Here is a 22,248-nt window from a genome sequence, read left to right as displayed (position 1 = left end):
CAACATCTTTGTGATCACTTTTATTGATACCAGCTTTTTATTTCCAGAATGCTTGAACTGAATTCAAATTCTCAAACTGCCATGATGGGATTTGAACTCACGTTCTCTGAATTATTGGTCCAGGCCTCTGGATTACTAGTCCAATGGTGAAATTCATTAGCATTAATCGATTCGTCACCTGAACCCTGAAAGGAGGTTGTGCTTTGAAATCATTTCAGCTGCTCATTTCAACAAATCTGCGTGGAGGAGATTTTTGGGGCTGCATTAATTTGTTTTTTTCCCCCCCAGTGTCACCGAAGAGACAGGTGACCAATGCATTCTTTGCAAATGACGAGCAATGATTTTTACATTGAAGGGTTAACAATTGTGACGTATCCGCTAGAAGTTTAGATTGATAATCTACAGGTCATGACCAAGAAATGACACCAGTTTTTATTATATTTAATAACTAGCTATGTGATTGGATTGCAATATTAAAACCTTTGAAAAGTTGACAAGAGGTGGCTGATCCAACTGCTTTTGCCCCTCTAGCTGTAACCCTGAGGAGCTGTTTAGTACTAATACAGCAGGAAACCCTGGTAGCACACTAGTGAGACAACCACCGCTGGCAACACTTTCAATCTATGTTCTCGTACATGCTCATTATCAAGTGCAACCCTTAACTTTGGAAATGGATTATAAATTAAACACAATCATGACTCACATAATTGCACCTGTAAAGAAATTTGTGGGAGTTGAGTGCGACGATGCAGCTTCCAGGGTCTACACGGTCATGTCCATCCAGAAATGGGGATTTCTGGGCACACAAACCAGTCAGGTCTGTTACTGTCAGACACGATCTAAAAATGTAATGCATTGGATTCCCAAATGCAAGAAACACATTTTAATACAAAGTCAGACACACAAATAAAGACGTGTTATTGGAGTTCAACTGCCAGTTGATATCTCTACAATCTCAGCAACAGTATTAAACCCAATATCCTCCTCAATAACAACAGCATTGTTGGCCAATTTCTCTTGCTCTACAACACAGTTTCTGGTAGTGACTCGTTCAGTATAATCCTCAGTGTCCGGAATAATTATTTCTATGATATCTTCATTGAGAGGTCGCTGACTTCCTACCAGGGCCTGAGCAACCACGTCTTGCGAGGGGTCTCCAACCATTCCTTCAGTCTCCAAAGTTACATTGTGCTGCACCTGCTGGAATGTAATGCTCGGTTCACCTGGGCTCTGGCCGTCAGCACTTAGCACCACGTTCTCTTCGTGTTCTGTGCTCGGAATTTCCACCATTTCGATGGTGTGCACATAGAGGTTTAAAACTACACTTTCGTTTCCCATAGAGTCGTCGTTCTCTTGGCTGACTGTGTTTAAGCCTACTTTCCTAACTCGCTTTGGCGTCAACGCAAGAGTTTTGCTTTCGGAGCTTTCTTTTTCCAAAGAGGCGATGGCTTCTGCCACCTCCCCTAAACTCCGCGCCTCGCTTTTCTTGTGGGACGCCCTGTGTCTCTTTAAGCTTTGGGTCATGGTGTACCCTTTGCCACAGATGTCGCATTTAAACGGCTTTTCAGTCAAGTGTATTCTCTGGTGCCTGCGAAGCTTGGTGGCGAGGGTATATGCCTTCCCACACTGATCGCATTTAAAGGGTCGCTCTCCTGTGTGCAGGCGTTCATGAGCTCTGAAAGTGTGCGGATCCCTCAACGTTTTCCCACATATTGTACAGAGGTAGACTTCCCCAGTGTGTGAAATCCGATGTCTCCGCAATTCAGGCAACTGGGAGAAGAACTCCCCACAGTCCTCACATTTGTACGGTTTCTCCCCGGTGTGGATTCGTTGGTGGCCCCGGAGGTTGCCGATCTGCCTGAAGGCTTTGCCGCAGTACGTGCAAGTGAACGGCTTTTCGCCCGTGTGCAGCCTCATGTGGTTCTTCAGCGAGCCCGGATTGGCCAGCTCCTTGTCGCACACACTGCAGCTGCAGGCCCGCGGGTTGCCAAGGTTCATGGCCTTGAGGCGGTGGAGCTTCTTGTGAACCCGGAGGGACGGTGACCGGGCAAATGCCTTTCCACACTCATTGCACACGAATGGACGTTCCCCCGAATGTACCCGCTCGTGCTCTCGGAGATCCCGTTTCAATGCGTAGGCCTTGTCGCATTGCTGACATTTGAATGGCCGCTCGCCTCTGTGCAGCATCTGGTGGGCTATGAAAGAAGACAGTTAGAAGACTGTTTAAAACAGCAAGCAGTCTGCGTAGAATAACCCAGCAAACCATGCACAGCAATCAGTCAGTTCTTGGCCATGACTCCTGAGTGGATGATGGATCTTTTACCTTAGAAAAGCAAGCATACTTTCTGTCCATTTTAGCTTCTCAATTTCCCACTAATTACTTGGCTTAATTACCTTCTGTGAGACAGCATAGTGCATGTTGGAAGATGCATGGAGAACCATGGACTTGCATCCTCAACTCCGAACATATCTCTTTGCCAAAGTTGCTGATGAGAACCTGGGTTAAGCTGTTCGTGATGAGCGAGCCCAGTATGGGGCACTGGACTTGACATCTAAATCATCAAGGGCAAGCTTCCCCTCCACCATGCTGAAAGTAGGTATCCGTCATACAGCTGCTGAGGAAGCTCAGACTCTGAATAATGACTGCTGGGACATGTTACTTGGGAGGCCGGGTATGAGAACGTGTGCTCATATGGCCAGGGTTCAGTGCTTACCTGAATTAGCTGCGGAGAAGAGAGCAGATGCTGCTGAAGCTCCAGAGTGGTGGAACCACTCTTCTATGGGTGTTCGTGGTGTGTGTTCATGCCGTTGTCACAGCGATGGTGCCAATGCGCTCACACATCACTTGAGAAACTCCTGGTACCTGCTGCTTGCCTAGTGAGGACGCCAACCCACACTTAGGTATCTAATGACGAACTAGTGACTATCCTTTTTTGAGGCGGAGAAGGGAAATAATTGGGGGCTATAATTGGGGGCTTCATTTGGGTCACGGGGTCTCCAAAATGACATGCCTAGTAATGGAAGTTCAGTTTGTGACAGACGCAATAATCTCACACCTGAGCCAGGCAGGTGAGCAATACCCTGTTAATGGGAAAGACTTGTGAACAGGAGCTAGGATTCTAGCCACATGGCTCCAGATAACCTTCCAAGCCAACACTATAAGGGGTAGGGTGGTCCTAGTGGAACGAGCAGCAGGAAGCTTACCAGTGGTCCGTGCTGGTGGGCTTCATGGCATTAGTAGGTTAAACTCCAGCAGTGTCCCTATCCATAGTTGCGTCCTCTAAGCCTCAGCTTTGCCAACCTGCACCTAAGCTCTCTGGATTTAGCCAAGTGGGATGTGTCTAAAGGGTGAGAGTTTGCACTGTAAATCAAGCAAACAGAAACTCTTACCTGTGTAGATTTATCAGAGGCTTTGAGACTGTAACATTGTGATAGTCTTCTGCACAAATCAGACACGTAACGGATCAAAGCAAAACATGCAACTCACCATTCCCCATCAGGCAGGACCTGCAGATGGCCTGCCATTGCCAAGCTTCAATGGGCCACTAGGACTGTAAAGTTAGGGGAACTAATAGCGAGGTAAATCATGGGCATAGGCTTGCGTTCTCCTAGTCCATAGCACAGGTTGGTGATGCATCGTATGTGGATGCCTAAACCTGTCCTCCTCGCTACCTCGCTTTCCTCCTTTAAGACGCTCCTTAAAACCTACCTCTTTGACCAAGCTTTAGGCCACCTGCCCTCATTTATCCTTATGTGGATCGGTGTCAAATTTTTTATCTTAAAATTCTCCTGTGAAGCGCCTTGGGATGTTTTACTATGTTAAAAGGTGCTATATAAATACGCTGTTGTTGTTGGATCCACTGCCCAGATCTTAAATGTCACCATTTGTAAATGTCACCAAAACCAGTACCTCTAACACCACTTGTCAAAATCCAGACAAAATACATAAATAAATACAATGGTGATCTTAGAGGCATTTACAATTTCAGTCCAGCCAAGAAGAGGCAGCTGATGATTGGGGTCTGGGCTCCCAAAGGATCAATCCCAACCTTTCAACTCCTGACCTGGTCCCATGGTGGCACTGGCAGAGCCACAGCCCAGATCAGCCCACTATTCCACTCAGTTGGAGAAGGATGTGGGTAGCAGTGGAGATCCAAGGAAGGGGGAAACGAACATGAATACAAATAGGGAAAGTTGATCAAACGTCACTTAATACTGAACCAATCAACCACCCTGTTAGGATACATAGTTAATAATGAAAAGTCTCAATTTGAGATGACCATCAAATGTTTTATGTTATATGTGGAGGAAAAAAAGACATTTTTACCTCTTTTTAAATTTGTATATATGACCAATTTAGAGAGAAAACCTGGGACAGTATCAAGCACTCAGTATAGCTCACACTCTCCTCTACCCCAACAACATGCCTTCATCCCAAGCTCGGAGAACATCCTATAGTTCACTGTGACAATTTAATTTGCTACACCAGCCATCCTTGTGGCCTCGGAGTGTGGTAATTAGTGGCAAATGATGGGCTCACACTCACTAGTAAAGGAGTAGAGACTGCCAAACTTATTTTGTTTACAATCCTTACAGGTTCTTCCCCACTTACCTCCTATATAAAGTACCCGAAGAGTTAAAGGCACTGTACAAGTCCAAGATTTTGTTACAGATATTAGACAGGAGGGATGCAAAGACAGTGTGCTAACCCACCGTGTCAGCCAGCATCTTTACAGTTTATTTCTTTGCACACTGACTACTAATGCGTGGTTTTAATTGTTAGTGAAAATGTAAGTTTTTCCCCTTAAGCTGTCCTGGGGGGGGGGGGGGGGGGGGCGGAAATAAGGACTGTATGCATTATAAGGCGGCACACAATGCAGTGATCATCCTATAATTTAGCATTTAATTTAACATGAAAATATCAGCAGCCAAAAGACTTAAGGACTTATAACCAAGATAGTTATAACAGAGATTATAATGAGACTAGATGTATATAGACACTTGTTTGGGATTAATTTATGAAAATTACCAACTACAAAAGGCCCTCATGGTGTTAGCCATGGCTCAGTGATAGCAATCTTGCCCGAGTTAGAAGAATATAAGACACAGAACATAAGGATTAAGAGCAGGAGTAGGTCATATGGCCCTCCGAGCCTGCTCTGCCATTCGATAAGATCATGGCTGACCTTCGACCTCAACTCCACTTTCCTGCCCGATCCCCATATCCCTTCATTCCCCTAGAGTCCAAAAATCTATCTATCTATCAGCCTTGAATATATTCAATGATTCAGCATCCACAGCCTTTGGGGTAGAGAATTCCAAAGATTCACAACCCCGAGTGAAGAAATTCCTCCTCATCTCAGTCTTAAATGGCCGACCCCTTATCCTGAGACAATGTCCCCTAGTTCTACACTCTCCAGCCAGGGGAAACAACTTCTCAGCATCTACCCTGTCAATCCCCCTCAGAATCTTGTATGTTTCAATGAGATCATGTTTCATTCTTCTGAACTCCAGAGAGTATCGGCCCAATCTACTCAATCTCTCCTCATAGGACAGCCCTCTCATCCCAGGAATCAATCTAGTGAACCTTCGTCGCACCGCCTCCAAGGCAAGTATATCCTTCCTCAGATAAGGAGACCAAAACTGAGCACAGTACTCCAGGTGTGGTCTCACCAAGGCCCTGTACAATTGTAGCAAGACTTCCTTACTCTTATACTCCAACCCCCTTGCAATAAAGACCAACATGCCATTTGCCTTCCTTATTGCTTGCTGTACCTGCATGCCAGCTTTCTGTGTTTCTTGCACAAGGACACCCAAATCTCTCTGAACACCAACATTTGAAAGTTTCTCACCATTTAAAAAATATTCTGTTTTTCTATTCTTCCTACCAAAGTGAATAACCTCACATTTCCCCACATTATATTCCATCTGCCACCTTACTGCCCACTCACTTAACTTGTCTATATCACTCTGCAGGCTCTTTGTGTTCTCCTCACAGCTTACTTTCCCACCTAGCTTTCTATCACCAGCAAACTTGGATACAGGAAACTTTCTGGTATCCGGCACGGATGGGGCCGACGTGTTGCCGGTTCATCAACAATTCCGGATAACCGAACGCTATAGTAAAAGATACGGAGCTCAGAGCTCCGTATAAAGCAACAAACCCTGTGCAACAGCTTCAAAACAATCGGCACAAGTTGCAAGCGTCTCTGTAGCTTAGCAACAGCTTCAGCTACACCATTGCATAGCAACAAATCAATTAAAAAAAGTAACTAAAAGTAAAAAAAGTTACCTGAACCGACTCCTGAATTTTGCTGGTGGATAGCGCGTTCCGGTTATTTAGGGGCCGGTTAATCGAAAGTTTCCTGTACATTACACTCGGTCCCTTCACCTAAATCATTAATATAGATTGTAAATAGCGGAGGCCCAAGCACTGATCTTATGGCACCCCACTAGTAAAAGTTACAGTTTCAAGGTTGTAGTTTCAAGTCCCACTCCAAAGACTTGAGCACAAAGTCTAGGCTGACACTCCAGTGCAGTACTGAGACAATGCTGCAGTCAGAGGTGCCATCTTTTGGATGAGATGTTAAACCGAAGCATCATCTGCCCTCTCGGGTGGATGTAGAAGATCCCACGGCAATATTTGAAGATGAACAGGGGAGTTCTCCCTGGTGTCCTGGCCAATATTCATCACACTACCAACATCACTAAAACAGATTATCTGGTCATTATCTCACTGCTGTTTGTGGGACCTTGCTGTGTGCAAATTGGCTGCCATGTTTCCTACATTACAACAGTGCTACACTTCAAAAGCTATGAAGTGTTTTGGGAGGTCCTGAGGTCGTGAAAGACGCTATATAAATTCAAGTTCTCTCTCTTTCTGTCTCACATTTAAAACAGATAGATGTGGCAATAAAGAGCAGGTACTCTACATCAAAGGATGCAAGACTGTATTAGCTGATCCACCACCAGCTACCTTCACCGGGAGTCTGCCAGACAACCGTGTCCAGATGTGGAGTGCCAATGATGCAGAAGGACAACCAGCAAATCCAACTGGTTGCTTATGAAACAACAATGCATTTAGAGAGGTCTGTATGCCGGTCTGTCTAGCCCTCCCAATTGACACAGGAAGCATTACAACAGGAGGCACTGTGAGGGGGGATGGGGAATTATTTTAAAAATGGTTTAAGTCAGCACCAGTGGATAATGGTCTCTTTTATACAAAACTAGAAGCATTCTGTCTCCTTAAAGTCCACTGGTCTACTATAAATAATGAAAGATTAGACACAGAATAGAATATATTAAAAAAAGTCCACAAAGCATCATCTCCCTCCCTGGTGTGAAAATGACCGTGACAATTTTGGGCAGCCCCTTCCATTTACCTTTAAAACTCTCCTCAGAGCTGTAGCTTTTCCCACACTCGTTGCACAGGTACGGTTTATGGCCAGTGTGAGTGAACCGATGTTTCTTCAGGTGGCACATCTGGATGAAACCTTTTCCACAGTCATCACACCTGTACCTCCTCTCACTGGGGTCGATCTGGGAACTGTCACGCCGACAGAACTTCCCACTTGCCCCCAATTTGGTTTTAGGTGTGGGTTTCTCCTTAGCTTGAACGTGTTCTCCGTTTTCTGTCGGCAGTTTTAGCCCCTCCCCCTTTTTGTGCGGCGTGGCCAAATTGCCACCCGATTTCTCTTTTGCTCCGTGATCCTCCGGAGACTTGGCCTCTGTGTTTTGAACAGAGCATTTCTCTTTCTCTTCTTTAGGCTTGTCTCTCATTGTTTTCTTCCTCCTGTCCTGTTTCGGGGCCTCCACCTGTGGTACCTGGAGGTTCAGTGTTTGTGAATTGAGCCCAGTGTGTATCATTCGAACTCTCCCAGCTGCAGAAGTTCCAAGGTGCTTGCTGCATATTGATGACCGCAAGGTCCTCTCACCAAGTGCAGACTGCTTATTTTTCTTCAACCTTTTGGTCTCAATGTCACTAGCATCTTGTGCCAATTTGTCAATCCCAGGTTCATGCGGTTTCTCAGTGTCACTCTGTTTGGAGAAAGGGGCTGGGAGCAGCACTTGCTCAGTGTTATTGGCCCCGCTTAACTTTGGTTCACATCTCAAGGCAACCCGGTTCACTCTCTTCTCTGACAACTTGTTCTGAGTTTCACGTTTCATCTGAAGCCGCTGCGACCTTTTAACAGGCTGATCGGTTTTCACCATGTCCTTACACTCTGGCTCTTTTTCCACTACAGTTGGCTTGGTGCACAGTGGCATGAACTGAGGAGAATCGGTTGGCTCGTCATCAGCATGCGTTGGTGTACTATCCACGGGCTCTTCATCTAGTATTTCTGTTAACAAGAGGTCACAGCAGTCAATATAAAAACTTCTCTGTCTCCATGTAACTACAGGTGATCACATAGCTAACAAGTATAAAATGACAAAGTACCAAACCATAGAAACATAGAAGATAGGAGCAGGAGTAGGCCATTCGGCCCTTCGAGCCTGCTCCGCCATTCAACGAGATCATGGCTGATCATCCAAACCCTAGCACCCGGTCCCTACACCGACAGCCATCCCACCCAAGCCCTATCCCCGTAACCCCACGTATTTAATCCCCCCTAACACTAAGGGCCAATTTTTTATCATGGCCAATCAACCTAACCCGCACATCTTTGGACTGTGGGAGGAAACCGGAGCACCCGGAGGAAACCCACGCAAACACGGGGAGAATGTGCAAACTCCACACAGACAGTCACCCGAGGCCGGATTTGAACCCGGGTCCCTGGCGCTGTGAGGCAACAGTGCTAACCACTATGCCACCGTGCTGCCCCTATGCCACTGCCAGAGCAACTCTACTGGACTGAAATGATGATCCAAGCATAGTACTTAAAGGGAACATGCACTCTAGAGTATGGATACATAAAGCTCAATGTTAAAGAGTGATGGACATCAGCTGCTTACTGTTGACTTGTTCTTAACGACAATCTTATGTTAAACTGCTGCTCACCATAGAAATAGAATCATAGAAATTTACGGCACAGAAGGAGGCCATTTAGCCCATTATGTCTGTGCCAGCCAAAAAAGAGCTCTCCAGCTTAATCCCACTTTTCCAGCTCTTGGTCCGTAGCCCTGTAAGTTGCAGCACTTCAAGTGAATATCCAAGTACTTTTTAAAAATGTGATGAGGGTCTCTGCCTCTACCACCTTTTCAGGCAGTGAGTTGCAGACCCCCACCACCCTCTGGGTGAAAATTTTTCTCAAATCCCCTCTAATCCTTCTACCAATTACGTTAAATCTATGCCCCCTGGTTATTGACCTCTCTGCTAGGGGAAATAGGTCCTTCCTATCCACTCTATCTAGGCCCCTCATAATTTTATACACCTCAATCAAGTCTCCCCTCAACCTCCTCTGTTCCAAAGAAAACAACCCCAGCCTCTCCAATCTTTCCTCATAGCTAAAATTCTCCAGTCCAGGCAACATCCTGGTAAATCTCCTCTGCAACCTCTCTAGGGCAGTCACATCCTTCCTGTAATGTGGTGACCAGAACTGTACGCAGTACTCTAGCTGTGGCCTAACTAATGTTTTTTTTTTTTTTTAAAACAGAGCAAGCATAACCTCCCTGCTCTTATATTCTATGCCTTGGCTAATTAAGGAAAGTAACCACCTCTCTCTGTCCTGCTACCTTCAGGATTCTGTGGACATGCACTCCAAGGTCCCTCTGTACTTTTCAGTATCCTACCATTTATTGTGTATTCCCTTGCCTTGCTACCCCTCCCCAAATGCATTACCTCACACTTCTCTAGATTGAATTCCATTTGCCACTTTTCTGCCCACCTGACCAGTCCATTGATATCTGCCTGCAGGCTACAGCTTTCTTCCTCACTATCAACCACACGGCCAATTTTTGTATCATCTGCAAACTTCTTAATCATTCCCCCTACATTGAAGTCTAAATCATTGATGTATACCACAAAAAGCAAGGGACCTAGTACTGAGCCCTGTGGACCCCCACTGGAAACAGTCTTCCTGTCACAAAAACACCCGTCGACCATTACCCTTTGCTTCCTGTCAGAGCCAATTTTGGATCCAACTTGCCACTTTCCCTTGGATCCTATCTTTATATATAAAAAAGGATACTTCTGTCTGTCATTCCGTCTGTCTGTCTTGAATTAACACGAAAGTTATAGAGCGTACCTACACGTGCGTTACGTCGAAAGAAAGCTGACGATTCCAGAACCGTCCTAAGCGTATTTACATTTCGGCCGGACAAAAATTGTTCGCGCGTTATGCAAAAAACCTTCAAAAATTAAACTCATTATCTGCTAAGTAGCATTGATTGACTGACGTCAAGGTCAACCAATCCTGTGCCGGCACGATTGACCAATCCTACAGTTCAGTCACCTGATGGTTGGCCAATCGCTGCGTCTGTGGGCGAGACTAATGCTTTTCAACTCAGGCATCGGGCAGCCATTGCTTCACTACTTCCAGCTCAAACTCTGTTAATCCAGCTTCGAAAAAGTTAGTATCTCTTTTAAAAATTACATAACATTTACCAAAAACGTTTTATAAGTACTTTCACTTTCATCTTTGAAGCTATTAAAAGGTAGAAATGTTGCCCGGCAGCAGATTCACACAGGGACAGACAGGGAGGCACGGTGGCATAGTGGTTAGCACTGTTGCCTCACAGCGCCAGGGACCCGGGTTCAAATCTGGCCTCGGGCGACTGTCTGTGTGGAGTTTGCACATTCTCCCTGTGTCTGCGTGGGTTTCCTCCGGGTGCTCCGGTTTCCTCCCACAGTCCAAAGATGTGCGGGTTAGGTTGATTTGGCTATGATAAATTGACCCTTAGTGTTAGGGGATTAAATACGTGGGGTTACGGGGATAGGGTGGGATATGTGTCGGTGCGGGCTCGATGGGCCAAAATGGCCTCTATCTGCACTGTGGGGATTCTGTGTGTGTGACAGGCCCCAAAGCCTGGGACTCGATTTAAACCACCCGGCCCAAAACAGCCCTGGCAAAGCCGGGCTCCCCCAGCTAGTAAGAACATAAGACGTAGGAGCAGGAGTAGGTCATCTGGCCCCTCGAGCCTGTTCCGTCATTCAATAAGATCATGGCTCATCTGATCTTGGCCTCAACTCCACTTCCCTGCCTGCTCTCCATAACCGTGACTCTCTTACCATTCAAAAATCTGTCTATCTCCACCTTAAATATATTCAATTCAATGACCCAGTCTCCACAGCTCTCAGGGGAAGAGAATTCCAAAGATTTACGACCCTCAGAGAGGAAATTCCTAATTTCCGTTTTAAATGGGTGCCCCCTTATTCTGAAATTATGCCCCCTAGTTGGCTTTTACTTTTCTGACCAGTCTGCCATGTGGGACCTTGTCAAAAGCCTTGCTAAAATCCATGTAGACTACATCAAACGTGCTACCCTCAATCGAACCTCCTTGCTACCTTCTCAAAAAATTCAAATCAAGTTAATCAGAGATGATCTTCACTTAACAAATCCATGCCGACTGTCCTTGATTAATCCGTGTCTTTCTAAATGACGATTATTACTGTCCCTCAGAATTTTTTCCAATAATTTTCCCACTACTGAGGTTAGGTAGTCTGGCCTGTAATCACTTGTTTAGAGGCACCCCGGGAACAAATATTTTTTGTACAAACTCCCTCGAGGGAACATCCTGAATATCAACTGACCACAGCCCACCATCTCCATTCAGGATTTCATACAGCAGAGATGCGAGTTCTAAAACTAGCTACTACACGCTATATACAGGGGGCAGAGTGCACACCCCATCTACTGGGAGTGGCGGTACCATAGATCATGCTCTACCTACTGGGGGTGGTTGATGCATTGACTGTGCCCTACCTACCGGGTAGGAACAGGAATAGGACATTCAGCCCCTCGAGCCTATCCCATCATTCAATTAGATCATGGCTGATTTGTACCTCAACTCCATTTACCCATCTTTGATCCATATCCCTTGATACCCTTACCCAACAAAAATCTATCAACACAAAAAGAAAATACTGCAGGTGCTGGAAATCTGAAATAAAAACAGAAAATGCTGGAGAAACTCAGGTCAGGCAGCATCTGTGAAGAGAGAAACAGAGTTAAAAATAAAACAAAAAAGGTGACTCAACTGTGGCTAACAAGGGAAATTAGGGATAGCATAAGATCCAAGGAGAGGACATATAAATTGGCCAGACAAAGCAGCAGACCTGAGGATTAGGAGCAGTTTAGGATTCAGCAAAGGACAAAGGGATTAACTAAGAGGGGGAAAATAGAGTATGAGAGTAAGCTTTCAGAGAACATAAAAACTGACTGTAAAAGCTTCTTTGATATGTGAAGAGAAAAAGATGGTGAAGTCAAGCGTAGGTCCCTTGCAGTCAGAATCAGGGGAATTTATAATGGGGAACAAAGACATGGCGGACTTTGGTTCTGTCTTCACAAAGGAGGACACAAATAAACTCCCAGAGATGTCGGGGAACATAGGGTCTAATGAGAGGGAGGAATTGAATGAAATCAGTATTTGTAAGGAAATGGTGTTAGGGAAATTGATGGGATTAAAGGCCGATAAATCCCGTGGGCCTGATAATCTACGTCCTAGGGTACTTAAGGAAGTGGCTCTAGAAATAGTAGATGCATTGCTGGTCATCTTCCAAAATTCTATAGACTCTGGAACAGTTCCCATGGATTGGAGGGTAGCTAATGTAACCCCACTATTTAAAAAAGGTGGTAGAGAAAAAATGGGGAATTATAGACCGGTAAGTCTGACATCGGTAGTGGGGAAAATGTTAGAGTCCATTATAAAAGATATAATAGCAGAGCACTTGGAAAACAGTGACAGGATTGGACAAAGTCAACATGGATTTACAAAAGGTAAATCATGCTTGACTAATCTACTGGAATTTTTTGAGGATGTAACTAGTAGAATAGATAAGGGAGAACCAGTGGATGTGGTGTATTTGGACTTTCAGAAGGCTTTCGATAAGGTCCCGCATAAGAGACTAGCGTGCAAAGTTAAAGCAGATGGGATTGGGGGCAAGGTACTGACTTAGATAGAAAACTGGTTGGCAGACAGGAAGCAAAGAGTTGGAACAAATGGGTCTTTTTCCAAGTGGAAGGCAGTGACTAGTGGGGTACCACAGGGATCGGTGCTAGGACCCCAGCTATTCACAATATATATTAATTATCTAGATGAGGGAACCAGATGTAATATCTCCAAGTTTGCAGACGACACAAAGCTGGGTGGGCGTGTGTGCTGTGAGGAGGATGCAGAGAAACTCCAGTACGATTTGGATGGATTGTACAGATGCATGGCAGATGTAGTATAATGTGGATAAATGTGAGGTTATCCACTTTGGTGGCAAAAACAGGAAGGCAGATTATTATCTGAACGGCAATAGATTGGGAAAAGGGGAAGTGCAACGAGACCTGGGTGTCCTTGTGCACCAGTCGCTGAAGGTAAGCATGCAGGTGCAGCATGCGGTTAAGGCGGCAAATGGTATGCTGGCCTTCATAGCAAGAGGATTCGAGTACAGGAGCAAGGATGTCTTGCTGCAGTTGTACAGGACCTTGATGAGACCACACCTTGAGTATTGTGTGCAGTTAAGGAGACCTACATCAGAATGTTGTTTATAGACTACAGCTCAGCATTCAACACTATCGTCCCCAACAAGCTGGCCACCAAACTCCAAACTCTTGGCCTGAACACTTCCCTCTGCAACTGGACCCTGGACTTCCTAACAAACAGACCCCAGTCTGTCAAATTAGGTAACCACACCTCCCCCCCCCCCCCCGGCCCTGAACACGGGGGCCCCACAAGGATGTGTGCTGAGCCCCCTCCTCTACTCCCTCTTCACCCACGACTGTGTGGCTGTTAATGGTTCCAACACCATCATCAAGTTTGCAGATGACACCACGGTAGTAGGCCAGATCACCAACAACGATGAGTCAGCCTACAGGGAGGAGGTCCAGCATCTCGTGAAGTGGTGCGCCGACAACAACCTGGCCCTTAACACCAAGAAAACAAAGGAAATAATCGTGGACTTCAGGAAGTCCAAAGGCGGAAGTCACACCCCCATCCACATCAATGGGGCGGAGGTGGAAAGGGTGGCCAGCTTTAAGTTCCTCGGAGTCCACATCACGGAAGACCTCTCCTGGTCCCTCAACACCTCCTCTCTGGTGAAGAAGGACCAGCAGCGCCTATATTTCTTGAGGAGGCTGAAGGGATGTAATCTGTCACCCCCGATCCTCTCTAACTTCTACCGCTGCACTATAGAGAGCATCCTGACAAACTGTATCACGGTATGGTACGGCAGCTGTAGCTCCCATGACCGGAAAGCCCTGCAGCGGGTAGTCAAAACTGCCCAACGCATTACCGGCACCCGGCTACCGACCATAGAACATATATATCAGAAACGCTGCCTACGGAGGACACGGTCCATCATCAAAGACCCTACCCACCCCAGCCACAGTCTGTTCGCCCTCCTACCATCTGGAAGACGCTACAGATGCATTCGCACCCGTACGACCAGATTTAGGAACAGCTTCTTTCCCAGGGCTGTCATCCTACTGAACTCCACAAATAAACACTAAAGCCTGCACATCTGCCGATGCACTTTATTATGGTCATCTTTATGCTAATATATATGTACAAATGTATGTTGAAATGTTTAAGTGTCCTAATCCAAATTGTACACTCTCGGGAGCCGCAAGCCTACATTTCGTTGTACTGCACTTGTGCACTAACAATGACAATAAAAGTTGATTTGATTTGATTTGATTGATTTATCTGAAGAAGGATGTTCTTGCCATGGAGGGAGTGCAGCGAAGATTCACCAGACTAATACCTGGGATGGCAGGAATGATGTATGAGGAGAGATTGGGTCGATTAGGCTTATATTCGCTAGAGTTTAGAAGAATGAGAGGGGATCTCATTGAAACTTATAACATTCTAACAGGACTAGACAGACTAGGTGCAGGAAGGCTGTTCCTGATGGCGTGGTAGTCCAGAACCAGGGGTCAGAGTCTAAGGATATGGGGTAAGCCATTTAGGACAGAGATAAAGAGGAATTTCTTCACCCAGAGAGTGGTGAACCTGTGGAATTCTCTACCACAGAAGACAGTTGAGGCCAATTCATTAAATATATTCAAGAAAGAGTAGATATATTTCTTAAGGCTAAGGGGGTCAAGGGATATGGGGAGAAAGCAGGGACAGGGTACTGAATTTGGATGATCAGCCATGATCGCATTGAATGGCAGAGCAGGCTCGAGGGGCCGAATAGCCTACTCCTGCTCCTATCTTCTATGTTTCTATGTTTCACGTTTCAGGTCGATGACCTTTCGTCAGAAAAATCTATCAATCTCAGTCTTGAGAATTACAACTGATCCAGCATCCACAGCCTCTTGGGGAGAGTTTTCCAGATTTCTACTATCCTTTGTGTGAAAAACTGCTTCCCGATTTCAATCCTGAATGGCCTGGCTCTAATGTTAAGATTATGTCCCCTCGTTTTGGTTTCCCCGCTAGCGGAAATTGTTTCTTTGTATCGACCATATCGAATCCCTTTATAATTTTAAACACCTCAACTAGATCACCCCTCAAACTTTTAAATTAAATGGAATGTAACCCAACTTTATGCAACTTGTCCCCATTATTTAACTCTAAGAATGGTTGAACCAGAAATTGTGCCCTCTCTACTGGGAGTGGTGGAACCAGAGACTGCTCCCTATTTACCGGGAGTGGTAGAAGCAGAGACTGTATCCTATCTACTGGGAATGGTGGAACAAGAGACTGCAACCTAACCACCAGAAGTGGAGAAAACAGAGCCTGTGCCCTATCTATCAGGAGTGAATGAACCAGAGACTGTGGCCATAGCTTGATGCAGATGGGGTGCAGTCTCAGGGTCTAGTCTCTGCACTACCACTCCCAGTAAACAACATTAGTAGCCATAGCTCAACTAAATGGAGCTTTGGATGATACTGACCCCATCCACGTGGAGTTATGGATAGTGAGACTGCACCGTATCCACGTGGAAATAAATTTTGTGGTCAATCGTGTCAAAGGTTGCAGACAGGTCCAACAGGACAAGAAGGGATAGATTAAGTTTGTCACAGTCAATTAGGATGTCATTTGTGACTTTGGTAAGAACAGTTTCTGTACTGTGGCATGGGCAGAAGCCTGATTGGAGGGGTTGAAACAAGGAGTTCTGGGAAAGATGGATACGGATCTACATGGAGCTATTGATGCTGAGACTGCATTGTATCTACATGGAGCTCTGGACAGTGAGACTGCACTGGATCTACATGGAGCTATTGATGCTGAGACTGCACTGGATCTACATGGAGCTATTGATGCCGAGACTGCAGTGGATCTACATGGAGCTCTGGACAGTGAGACTGCACTGTATCTACATGGAGCTATTGATGCTGAGTCTGCACTGGAGCTACATGGAGCTCTGGACAGTGAGACTGCACTGGATCTACATGGAGCTCTGGAGTGAGACTGCACTGGATCTACATGGAGCTCTGGACAGTGAGACTGCACTGGATCTACATAGAGCTATTGATGCTGAGACTGCACTGGAGCTACATGGAGCTCTGGACAGTGAGACTGCACTGGAGCTACATGGAGCTATCGATGCTGAGACTGCACTGGATCTACATGGAGCTATCGATGCTGAGACTGCACTGGATCTACGTGGAGCTATTGATGCTGAGATTGCATTGTATCTACATGGAGCTCTGGACAGTGAGACTGCACTGTATCTACATGGAGCTATTGATGCCGAGACTGCACTGGATCTACATGGAGCTATTGATGCCGAGACTGCACTGGATCTACATGGAGCTATTGATGCCGAGACTGCACTGGATCTACATGGAGCTATTGATGCTGAGACTGCAGTGGATCTACATGGAGCTCTGGACAGTGAGACTGCACTGGATCTACATGGAGCTATTGATGCTGAGACTGCAGTGGATCTACATGGAGCTATTGATGCCGAGACTGCACTGGATCTACATGGAGCTATCGATGCCGAGACTGCACTGGAGCTACATGGAGCTCTGGACAGTGAGACTGCACTGGATCTACATGGAGCTATTGATGCTGAGACTGCACTGGATCTACATGGAGCTATTGATGCCGAGACTGCAGTGGATCTACATGGAGCTCTGGACAGTGAGACTGCACTGTATCTACATGGAGCTATTGATGCTGAGTCTGCACTGGAGCTACATGGAGCTCTGGACAGTGAGACTGCACTGGATCTACATGGAGCTCTGGAGTGAGACTGCACTGGATCTACATGGAGCTCTGGACAGTGAGACTGCACTGGATCTACATAGAGCTATTGATGCTGAGACTGCACTGGAGCTACATGGAGCTCTGGACAGTGAGACTGCACTGGAGCTACATGGAGCTATCGATGCTGAGACTGCACTGGATCTACATGGAGCTATCGATGCTGAGACTGCACTGGATCTACGTGGAGCTATTGATGCTGAGATTGCATTGTATCTACATGGAGCTCTGGACAGTGAGACTGCACTGTATCTACATGGAGCTATTGATGCCGAGACTGCACTGGATCTACATGGAGCTATTGATGCCGAGACTGCACTGGATCTACATGGAGCTATTGATGCCGAGACTGCACTGGATCTACATGGAGCTATTGATGCTGAGACTGCAGTGGATCTACATGGAGCTCTGGACAGTGAGACTGCACTGGATCTACATGGAGCTATTGATGCTGAGACTGCAGTGGATCTACATGGAGCTATTGATGCCGAGACTGCACTGGATCTACATGGAGCTATCGATGCCGAGACTGCACTGGAGCTACATGGAGCTCTGGACAGTGAGGCTGCACTGGATCCACATGGAGCTATTGATGCCGAGACTGCACTGGATCTACATGGAGCTATTGATGCCGAGACTGCACTGGATCTACATGGAGCTATTGATGCCGAGACTGCAGTGGATCTACATGGAGCTCTGGACAGTGAGACTGCACTGTATCTACATGGAGCTATTGATGCTGAGACTGCACTGGAGCTACATGGAGCTCTGGACAGTGAGACTGCACTGGATCTACATGGAGCTATTGATGCTGAGACTGCACTGGAGCTACATGGAGCTCTGGACAGTGAGACTGCACTGGATCTACATGGAGCTATTGATGCTGAGACTGCACTGGAGCTCTGGACAGTGAGACTGCACTGGAGCTACATGGAGCTTTAGAAGCAGAACTCATACTCCATCTACCTGGAATTATGGAAACATAAACTGCATGCTATCTACATGAAGATAAGGAAGCAGATAGCATACCACATTTACCTGTGCAAACTTCAACTGTCTCATTGTCCTCTTGTGCACTGTTTATTTCCTGTATTACTTGAACACGATTCTCCTCTGGCCAGAAGAGAAGTTCTTGGCCCAGTTCGATAGTTTTCCTGACCCTGTAGTAGATCTTTCCATAAAACTGGAAAATGACTGCATTGCTCTCTTCTTTTGTTTTTGCCTTGTTTGCATATCTGTAAAAACAACTCAAATTTATGACCCAACTGTAGCTGAGGCTGGGCTTCTGCAGACACTTTTTGTAACATCTGTCCACTTGGCCAACTCAAAGCTCACTTTATTGAACCATGTTAGAAATGTATTATATTCAATTTTAAATGCCCAGATTGCGCTCATGTATCTCCTGGCACTGATGCAAAGCGATACTGGAGGAGGCACGGAGGCATATTCTCAGCATGTGACCTGGGCTGGAGGGGGGGGGGGGGGGGGAATAGAGAAAGGGAGAATAAGGACGGAGGAGAAAAAAATAGGAATTTTATACCAAAACATCATAAGCAAAATAAAACTTTTCCAGAAATGTATTAGTGTGTGTGACTGTTATGAAATATACCTATATATATGTACTGCCCACACAAATGAAGTCCATAGGACAGTTGTAATTCATTAGAGTTTTGCTTTCATGGTTTATGATGCCACTTGAACCTCCCAATTAGATTACAGCCTATGATAATTCTCCAATATCCTCCAATACATCTGAATCACTTGTATACCATCAGCAATTGCTCTTTTGAGATCAGCCTAGGGTGCAATATTTACATTTTTTTGAGACAGCAAATCAGCAGACATTTCTGCATGCAAACAAGTCATTCAGGGGATGGTACTGGAGAGCCTTTCTGAACTTGATTGGTTAAAGAAATATTGAAATACTGGAATGATCTTATGAGAAAAATGACCAAGCTATGGTCATGAAAAGGACAGAAAGCGGCAAGAGTGAGTAAAGGCCAATTTGACCTATTCAGATCATTTTCACCTGCTCAACTCCATAGATATTTACTAAAATGGAGGATCCTTGCACTCTCTGCATGGTTAAACCCTTTTTGGGGTAAGGTGTGTGTGGGACAGTGGAACTACCTCAAGATAAAGTGTTTGAAATCAATGCGCTTCATCACTTTTTCAGCAAGCAGCTAGATGAAGCAATGTCACAGCACTGACTTGTTCCCACATTTGCAAAGGAAAAAAAAATCAAATAGACCCAACTTGTTCTGCTTGATTGAGCTTCCGATACCAATTAACAACTGTGGAGGAGTCATCGGTCTTTAGATACTGTTTAATGACGTTGAGAGGGCGATGCAGATGCAGTAACTAGTCACTGTTTAAATTACAGCGCTACTATCTCACTGGGCCAGTTGACTTTGTTGTGCTGAAGCTAGTCACTCCTAATTCCTCTAATGATTTTAAAACTGTGAATACAAAATTATATTGGTGACCAGAACATGGTTTCAGCAGATAAAAATAACATTAGAAATATATAGCTATTTGAACTCCTTCATGGTTAGGAGAGCACCCTAATACTGGAGACAATTAATTTATTGAATGTTTTTAAGAGGTTTGGGATAGTGACTCACTATGCTAGCGTAGGTCAAGGTGCCAGCATATAGACTTCAGCAGAAAGTCACGCGTTGACCCTCTTGGACCAGGATCTCTGTATGCCAACCCTCCCAAACTGAAGGGAGCTGTGGGAGAACAGATGGGTCAGCAACACTGAATTAGAATTTACAATAAATCAAAATTTAATAAGCACATTCTTGGGGAATCTTTGTTGAGTGCCGTTACATTTATACATAAAAATGATGTTACCTCATCCAGTTTGAGAGCGACTGGCTGACCCTCTGTGCTTCTGGCGATCCTCCTTTTTCACCATTTTCTCTAAGCTGCAGTAACAAAGACAATCAGTCACGGTGGATGGGATAAGGTCGTCTCCCTTTTCAAAAGAAGGAAAGGCATCCAGATTCATAGTGTCTCCGCAGTCCGCCCACCTTCGCTGTTTATTGCACTTATTCGCACAAGGGCTGACAGTAGGCTGGTGACATGGTGATCTGGCTGGGTTGCCCCTTACACTGTACTGTAAATATGTGCACCTCACATCTCGCTTTTTTCCGAACTTAATTTTTGTGGTTTAAAGTTTCTAGGGTCTCTGTTGTGTAGCGGGGAGTGGTAGTAAACAAGGGCCCTTGAGTATATCATTTAATTGTAGTGTAATTAGTGGTATCGATATGATTTAATTTAATTGCCCAGAAATTCGGGTCGGAGGCTTCCCGTGGGTGCAAGCCCCTGACCTGCACTTACCTAGCGCGCCGGCCGTTGTACTGTGGGCCCGCGTGGGATTCACATCCTGGGCCTGCTCCAACTGCCAGCGCGCAGTGCTTGCGTATCCCAGGGGCGCAGTTAGTTCGATGCATCCCCCAGGATCACGTGGGCCATGGAGAGTCAATGGTAGCAGGGAAATGCCCATTCATAAAATTGACAGGAAGGGCTGTCAAACCTATAAATACTATAAGCCCCAAAACATAACTAAAACTTCAAATAATTTTTTTTTAAATCACTTTTAAAATAACTATAAATCACACAAAATAACATTAAAACAATAATTTAAATTTTTGAAAAAAATAACATTTTCTAACGGGGCTAAAAATAAGCTTAACTTTCTTTAATGTATTTAAAAATAATAAACCTATGGAAAAAATGTTTTAATTTTAATTAATTCACCACCTACCTTGTTAAAAGCAGGCCTTGCGCCTGCTTTTTACATGTGTAACTCCTGGAGACTTACCCTCCTGGAGAAACCTGGGGAAAAAATCGTAAGTTCCATGTGCACGCACTGCCTCTCCGGTGTACGCGTTTGACCTCTGAACCCCTTCCTTTAAGGGAACGGAAGTTCCGGTTTCCCGCACATGCACGAAACTGCCACTTCCGTTGGGCCTACGGGTGAGTACCCCGTGCGTACTCACCCGTGGAGACCCGAATTTCTGGGCCAATTTGAATTACTTAAAGGGTAATTCATGGCAGGACAGCTCGGCCTCGTGGCATGCTCCTCCTGCACCATGTGGGAAATCAGGGACACTTCCTGTGTCCCTGACGACCATGTGTGCGGGAAGTGTATCCAGCTGCAGCTACTGACAGACCGCATTGCGGCGCTGGAGCTGCGAATGGATACATACTGGAGCATTCGCGATGCTGAGGACATCGTGGATAGCACGTTTAGGGAGTTGGTCACACCGCGGGTAAAGGCTGCACAGGCAGGAAGGGAATGGGTGACCACCAGGCAGAGTAGTAGGTGCAGGCAGGTAGTGCAGGGGTCCCCTGTGGCCATCCCCCTCTCAAACAGATATACCACTTTGGATATTGTTGAGGGAGATGGCTTATCAGGGAAAGGCAGCAGCAGCCAACTTCCTGGAACCATTGTGGTCCTGCTGCACAGGACGGGAGGAAAAAGAGCGGGAGAGCTATAGTGATAGGGGATTCTATTGTAAGGGGAATAGATAGGCGTTTCTACGGCCGCAAACGAGACTCCAGGATGGTATGTTGCCTCCCTGGTGCAAGGGTCAAGGATGTCTCAGGGCGGCTGCAGGGCATGCTGGAGGGGGCGGGTGAACAGCCAGTTGTCGTGGTGCATATAGGTACCAACGATATAGGTAAAAAACGGGATGAGGTCCTAAAAGCTGAATATAGGGAGTTAGGAGGTAAATTGAAAAATAGGACCGCAAAAGGTAGTAATCTCAGGATTGCTACTAGTGCCACGTGCTAGTCAGAGTAGAAATAGAAGGATATTTCAGATGAATACGTGGCTAGAGGAATGGTGCAAGGGGGAGGGATTCAAATTCCTGGGACATTGGAACCGGTTCTGGATGAGGTGGCACCAGTACATAGAAACATAGAGATAGGAACAGG

General features: G+C 45.8%; 1 protein-coding gene across 2 annotated transcripts in view; it reads right to left on the bottom strand.

The window, feature by feature from the left end:
• Positions 1-868: 868 nt before the first annotated feature.
• znf408 (zinc finger protein 408) overlaps positions 869-22,248 on the bottom strand; it is a 35,274-nt gene continuing 13,894 nt past the window's right edge. The window contains exons 4-7 of one of the 2 annotated variants that reach the window (XM_086007570.1): positions 20,158-20,231; positions 18,340-18,536; positions 7,383-8,339; positions 869-2,195 (exon numbers count right to left, since the gene is read on the bottom strand). In XM_086007570.1, the coding sequence (XP_085863696.1) occupies positions 928-2,195; positions 7,383-8,339; positions 18,340-18,536; positions 20,158-20,231 (2,496 nt within the window). In that variant the 3' untranslated portion in view covers positions 869-927. Of the gene's footprint in view, positions 2,196-7,382; positions 8,340-18,339; positions 18,537-19,557; positions 19,742-20,157; positions 20,232-22,248 lie in introns of those variants that run through there. The other variant, XM_086007571.1, reaches the window with a different exon arrangement.

Source organism: Somniosus microcephalus, chromosome 15, assembly GCF_052327205.1.
Source record: "Somniosus microcephalus isolate GS21.2 chromosome 15, FLI_Smic_1.0, whole genome shotgun sequence".
Lineage (NCBI taxonomy): Eukaryota > Metazoa > Chordata > Chondrichthyes > Squaliformes > Somniosidae > Somniosus > Somniosus microcephalus.
Note: the sequence above shows the minus strand (reverse complement) of the source record. Positions and strands in the feature narration are given on the sequence as shown.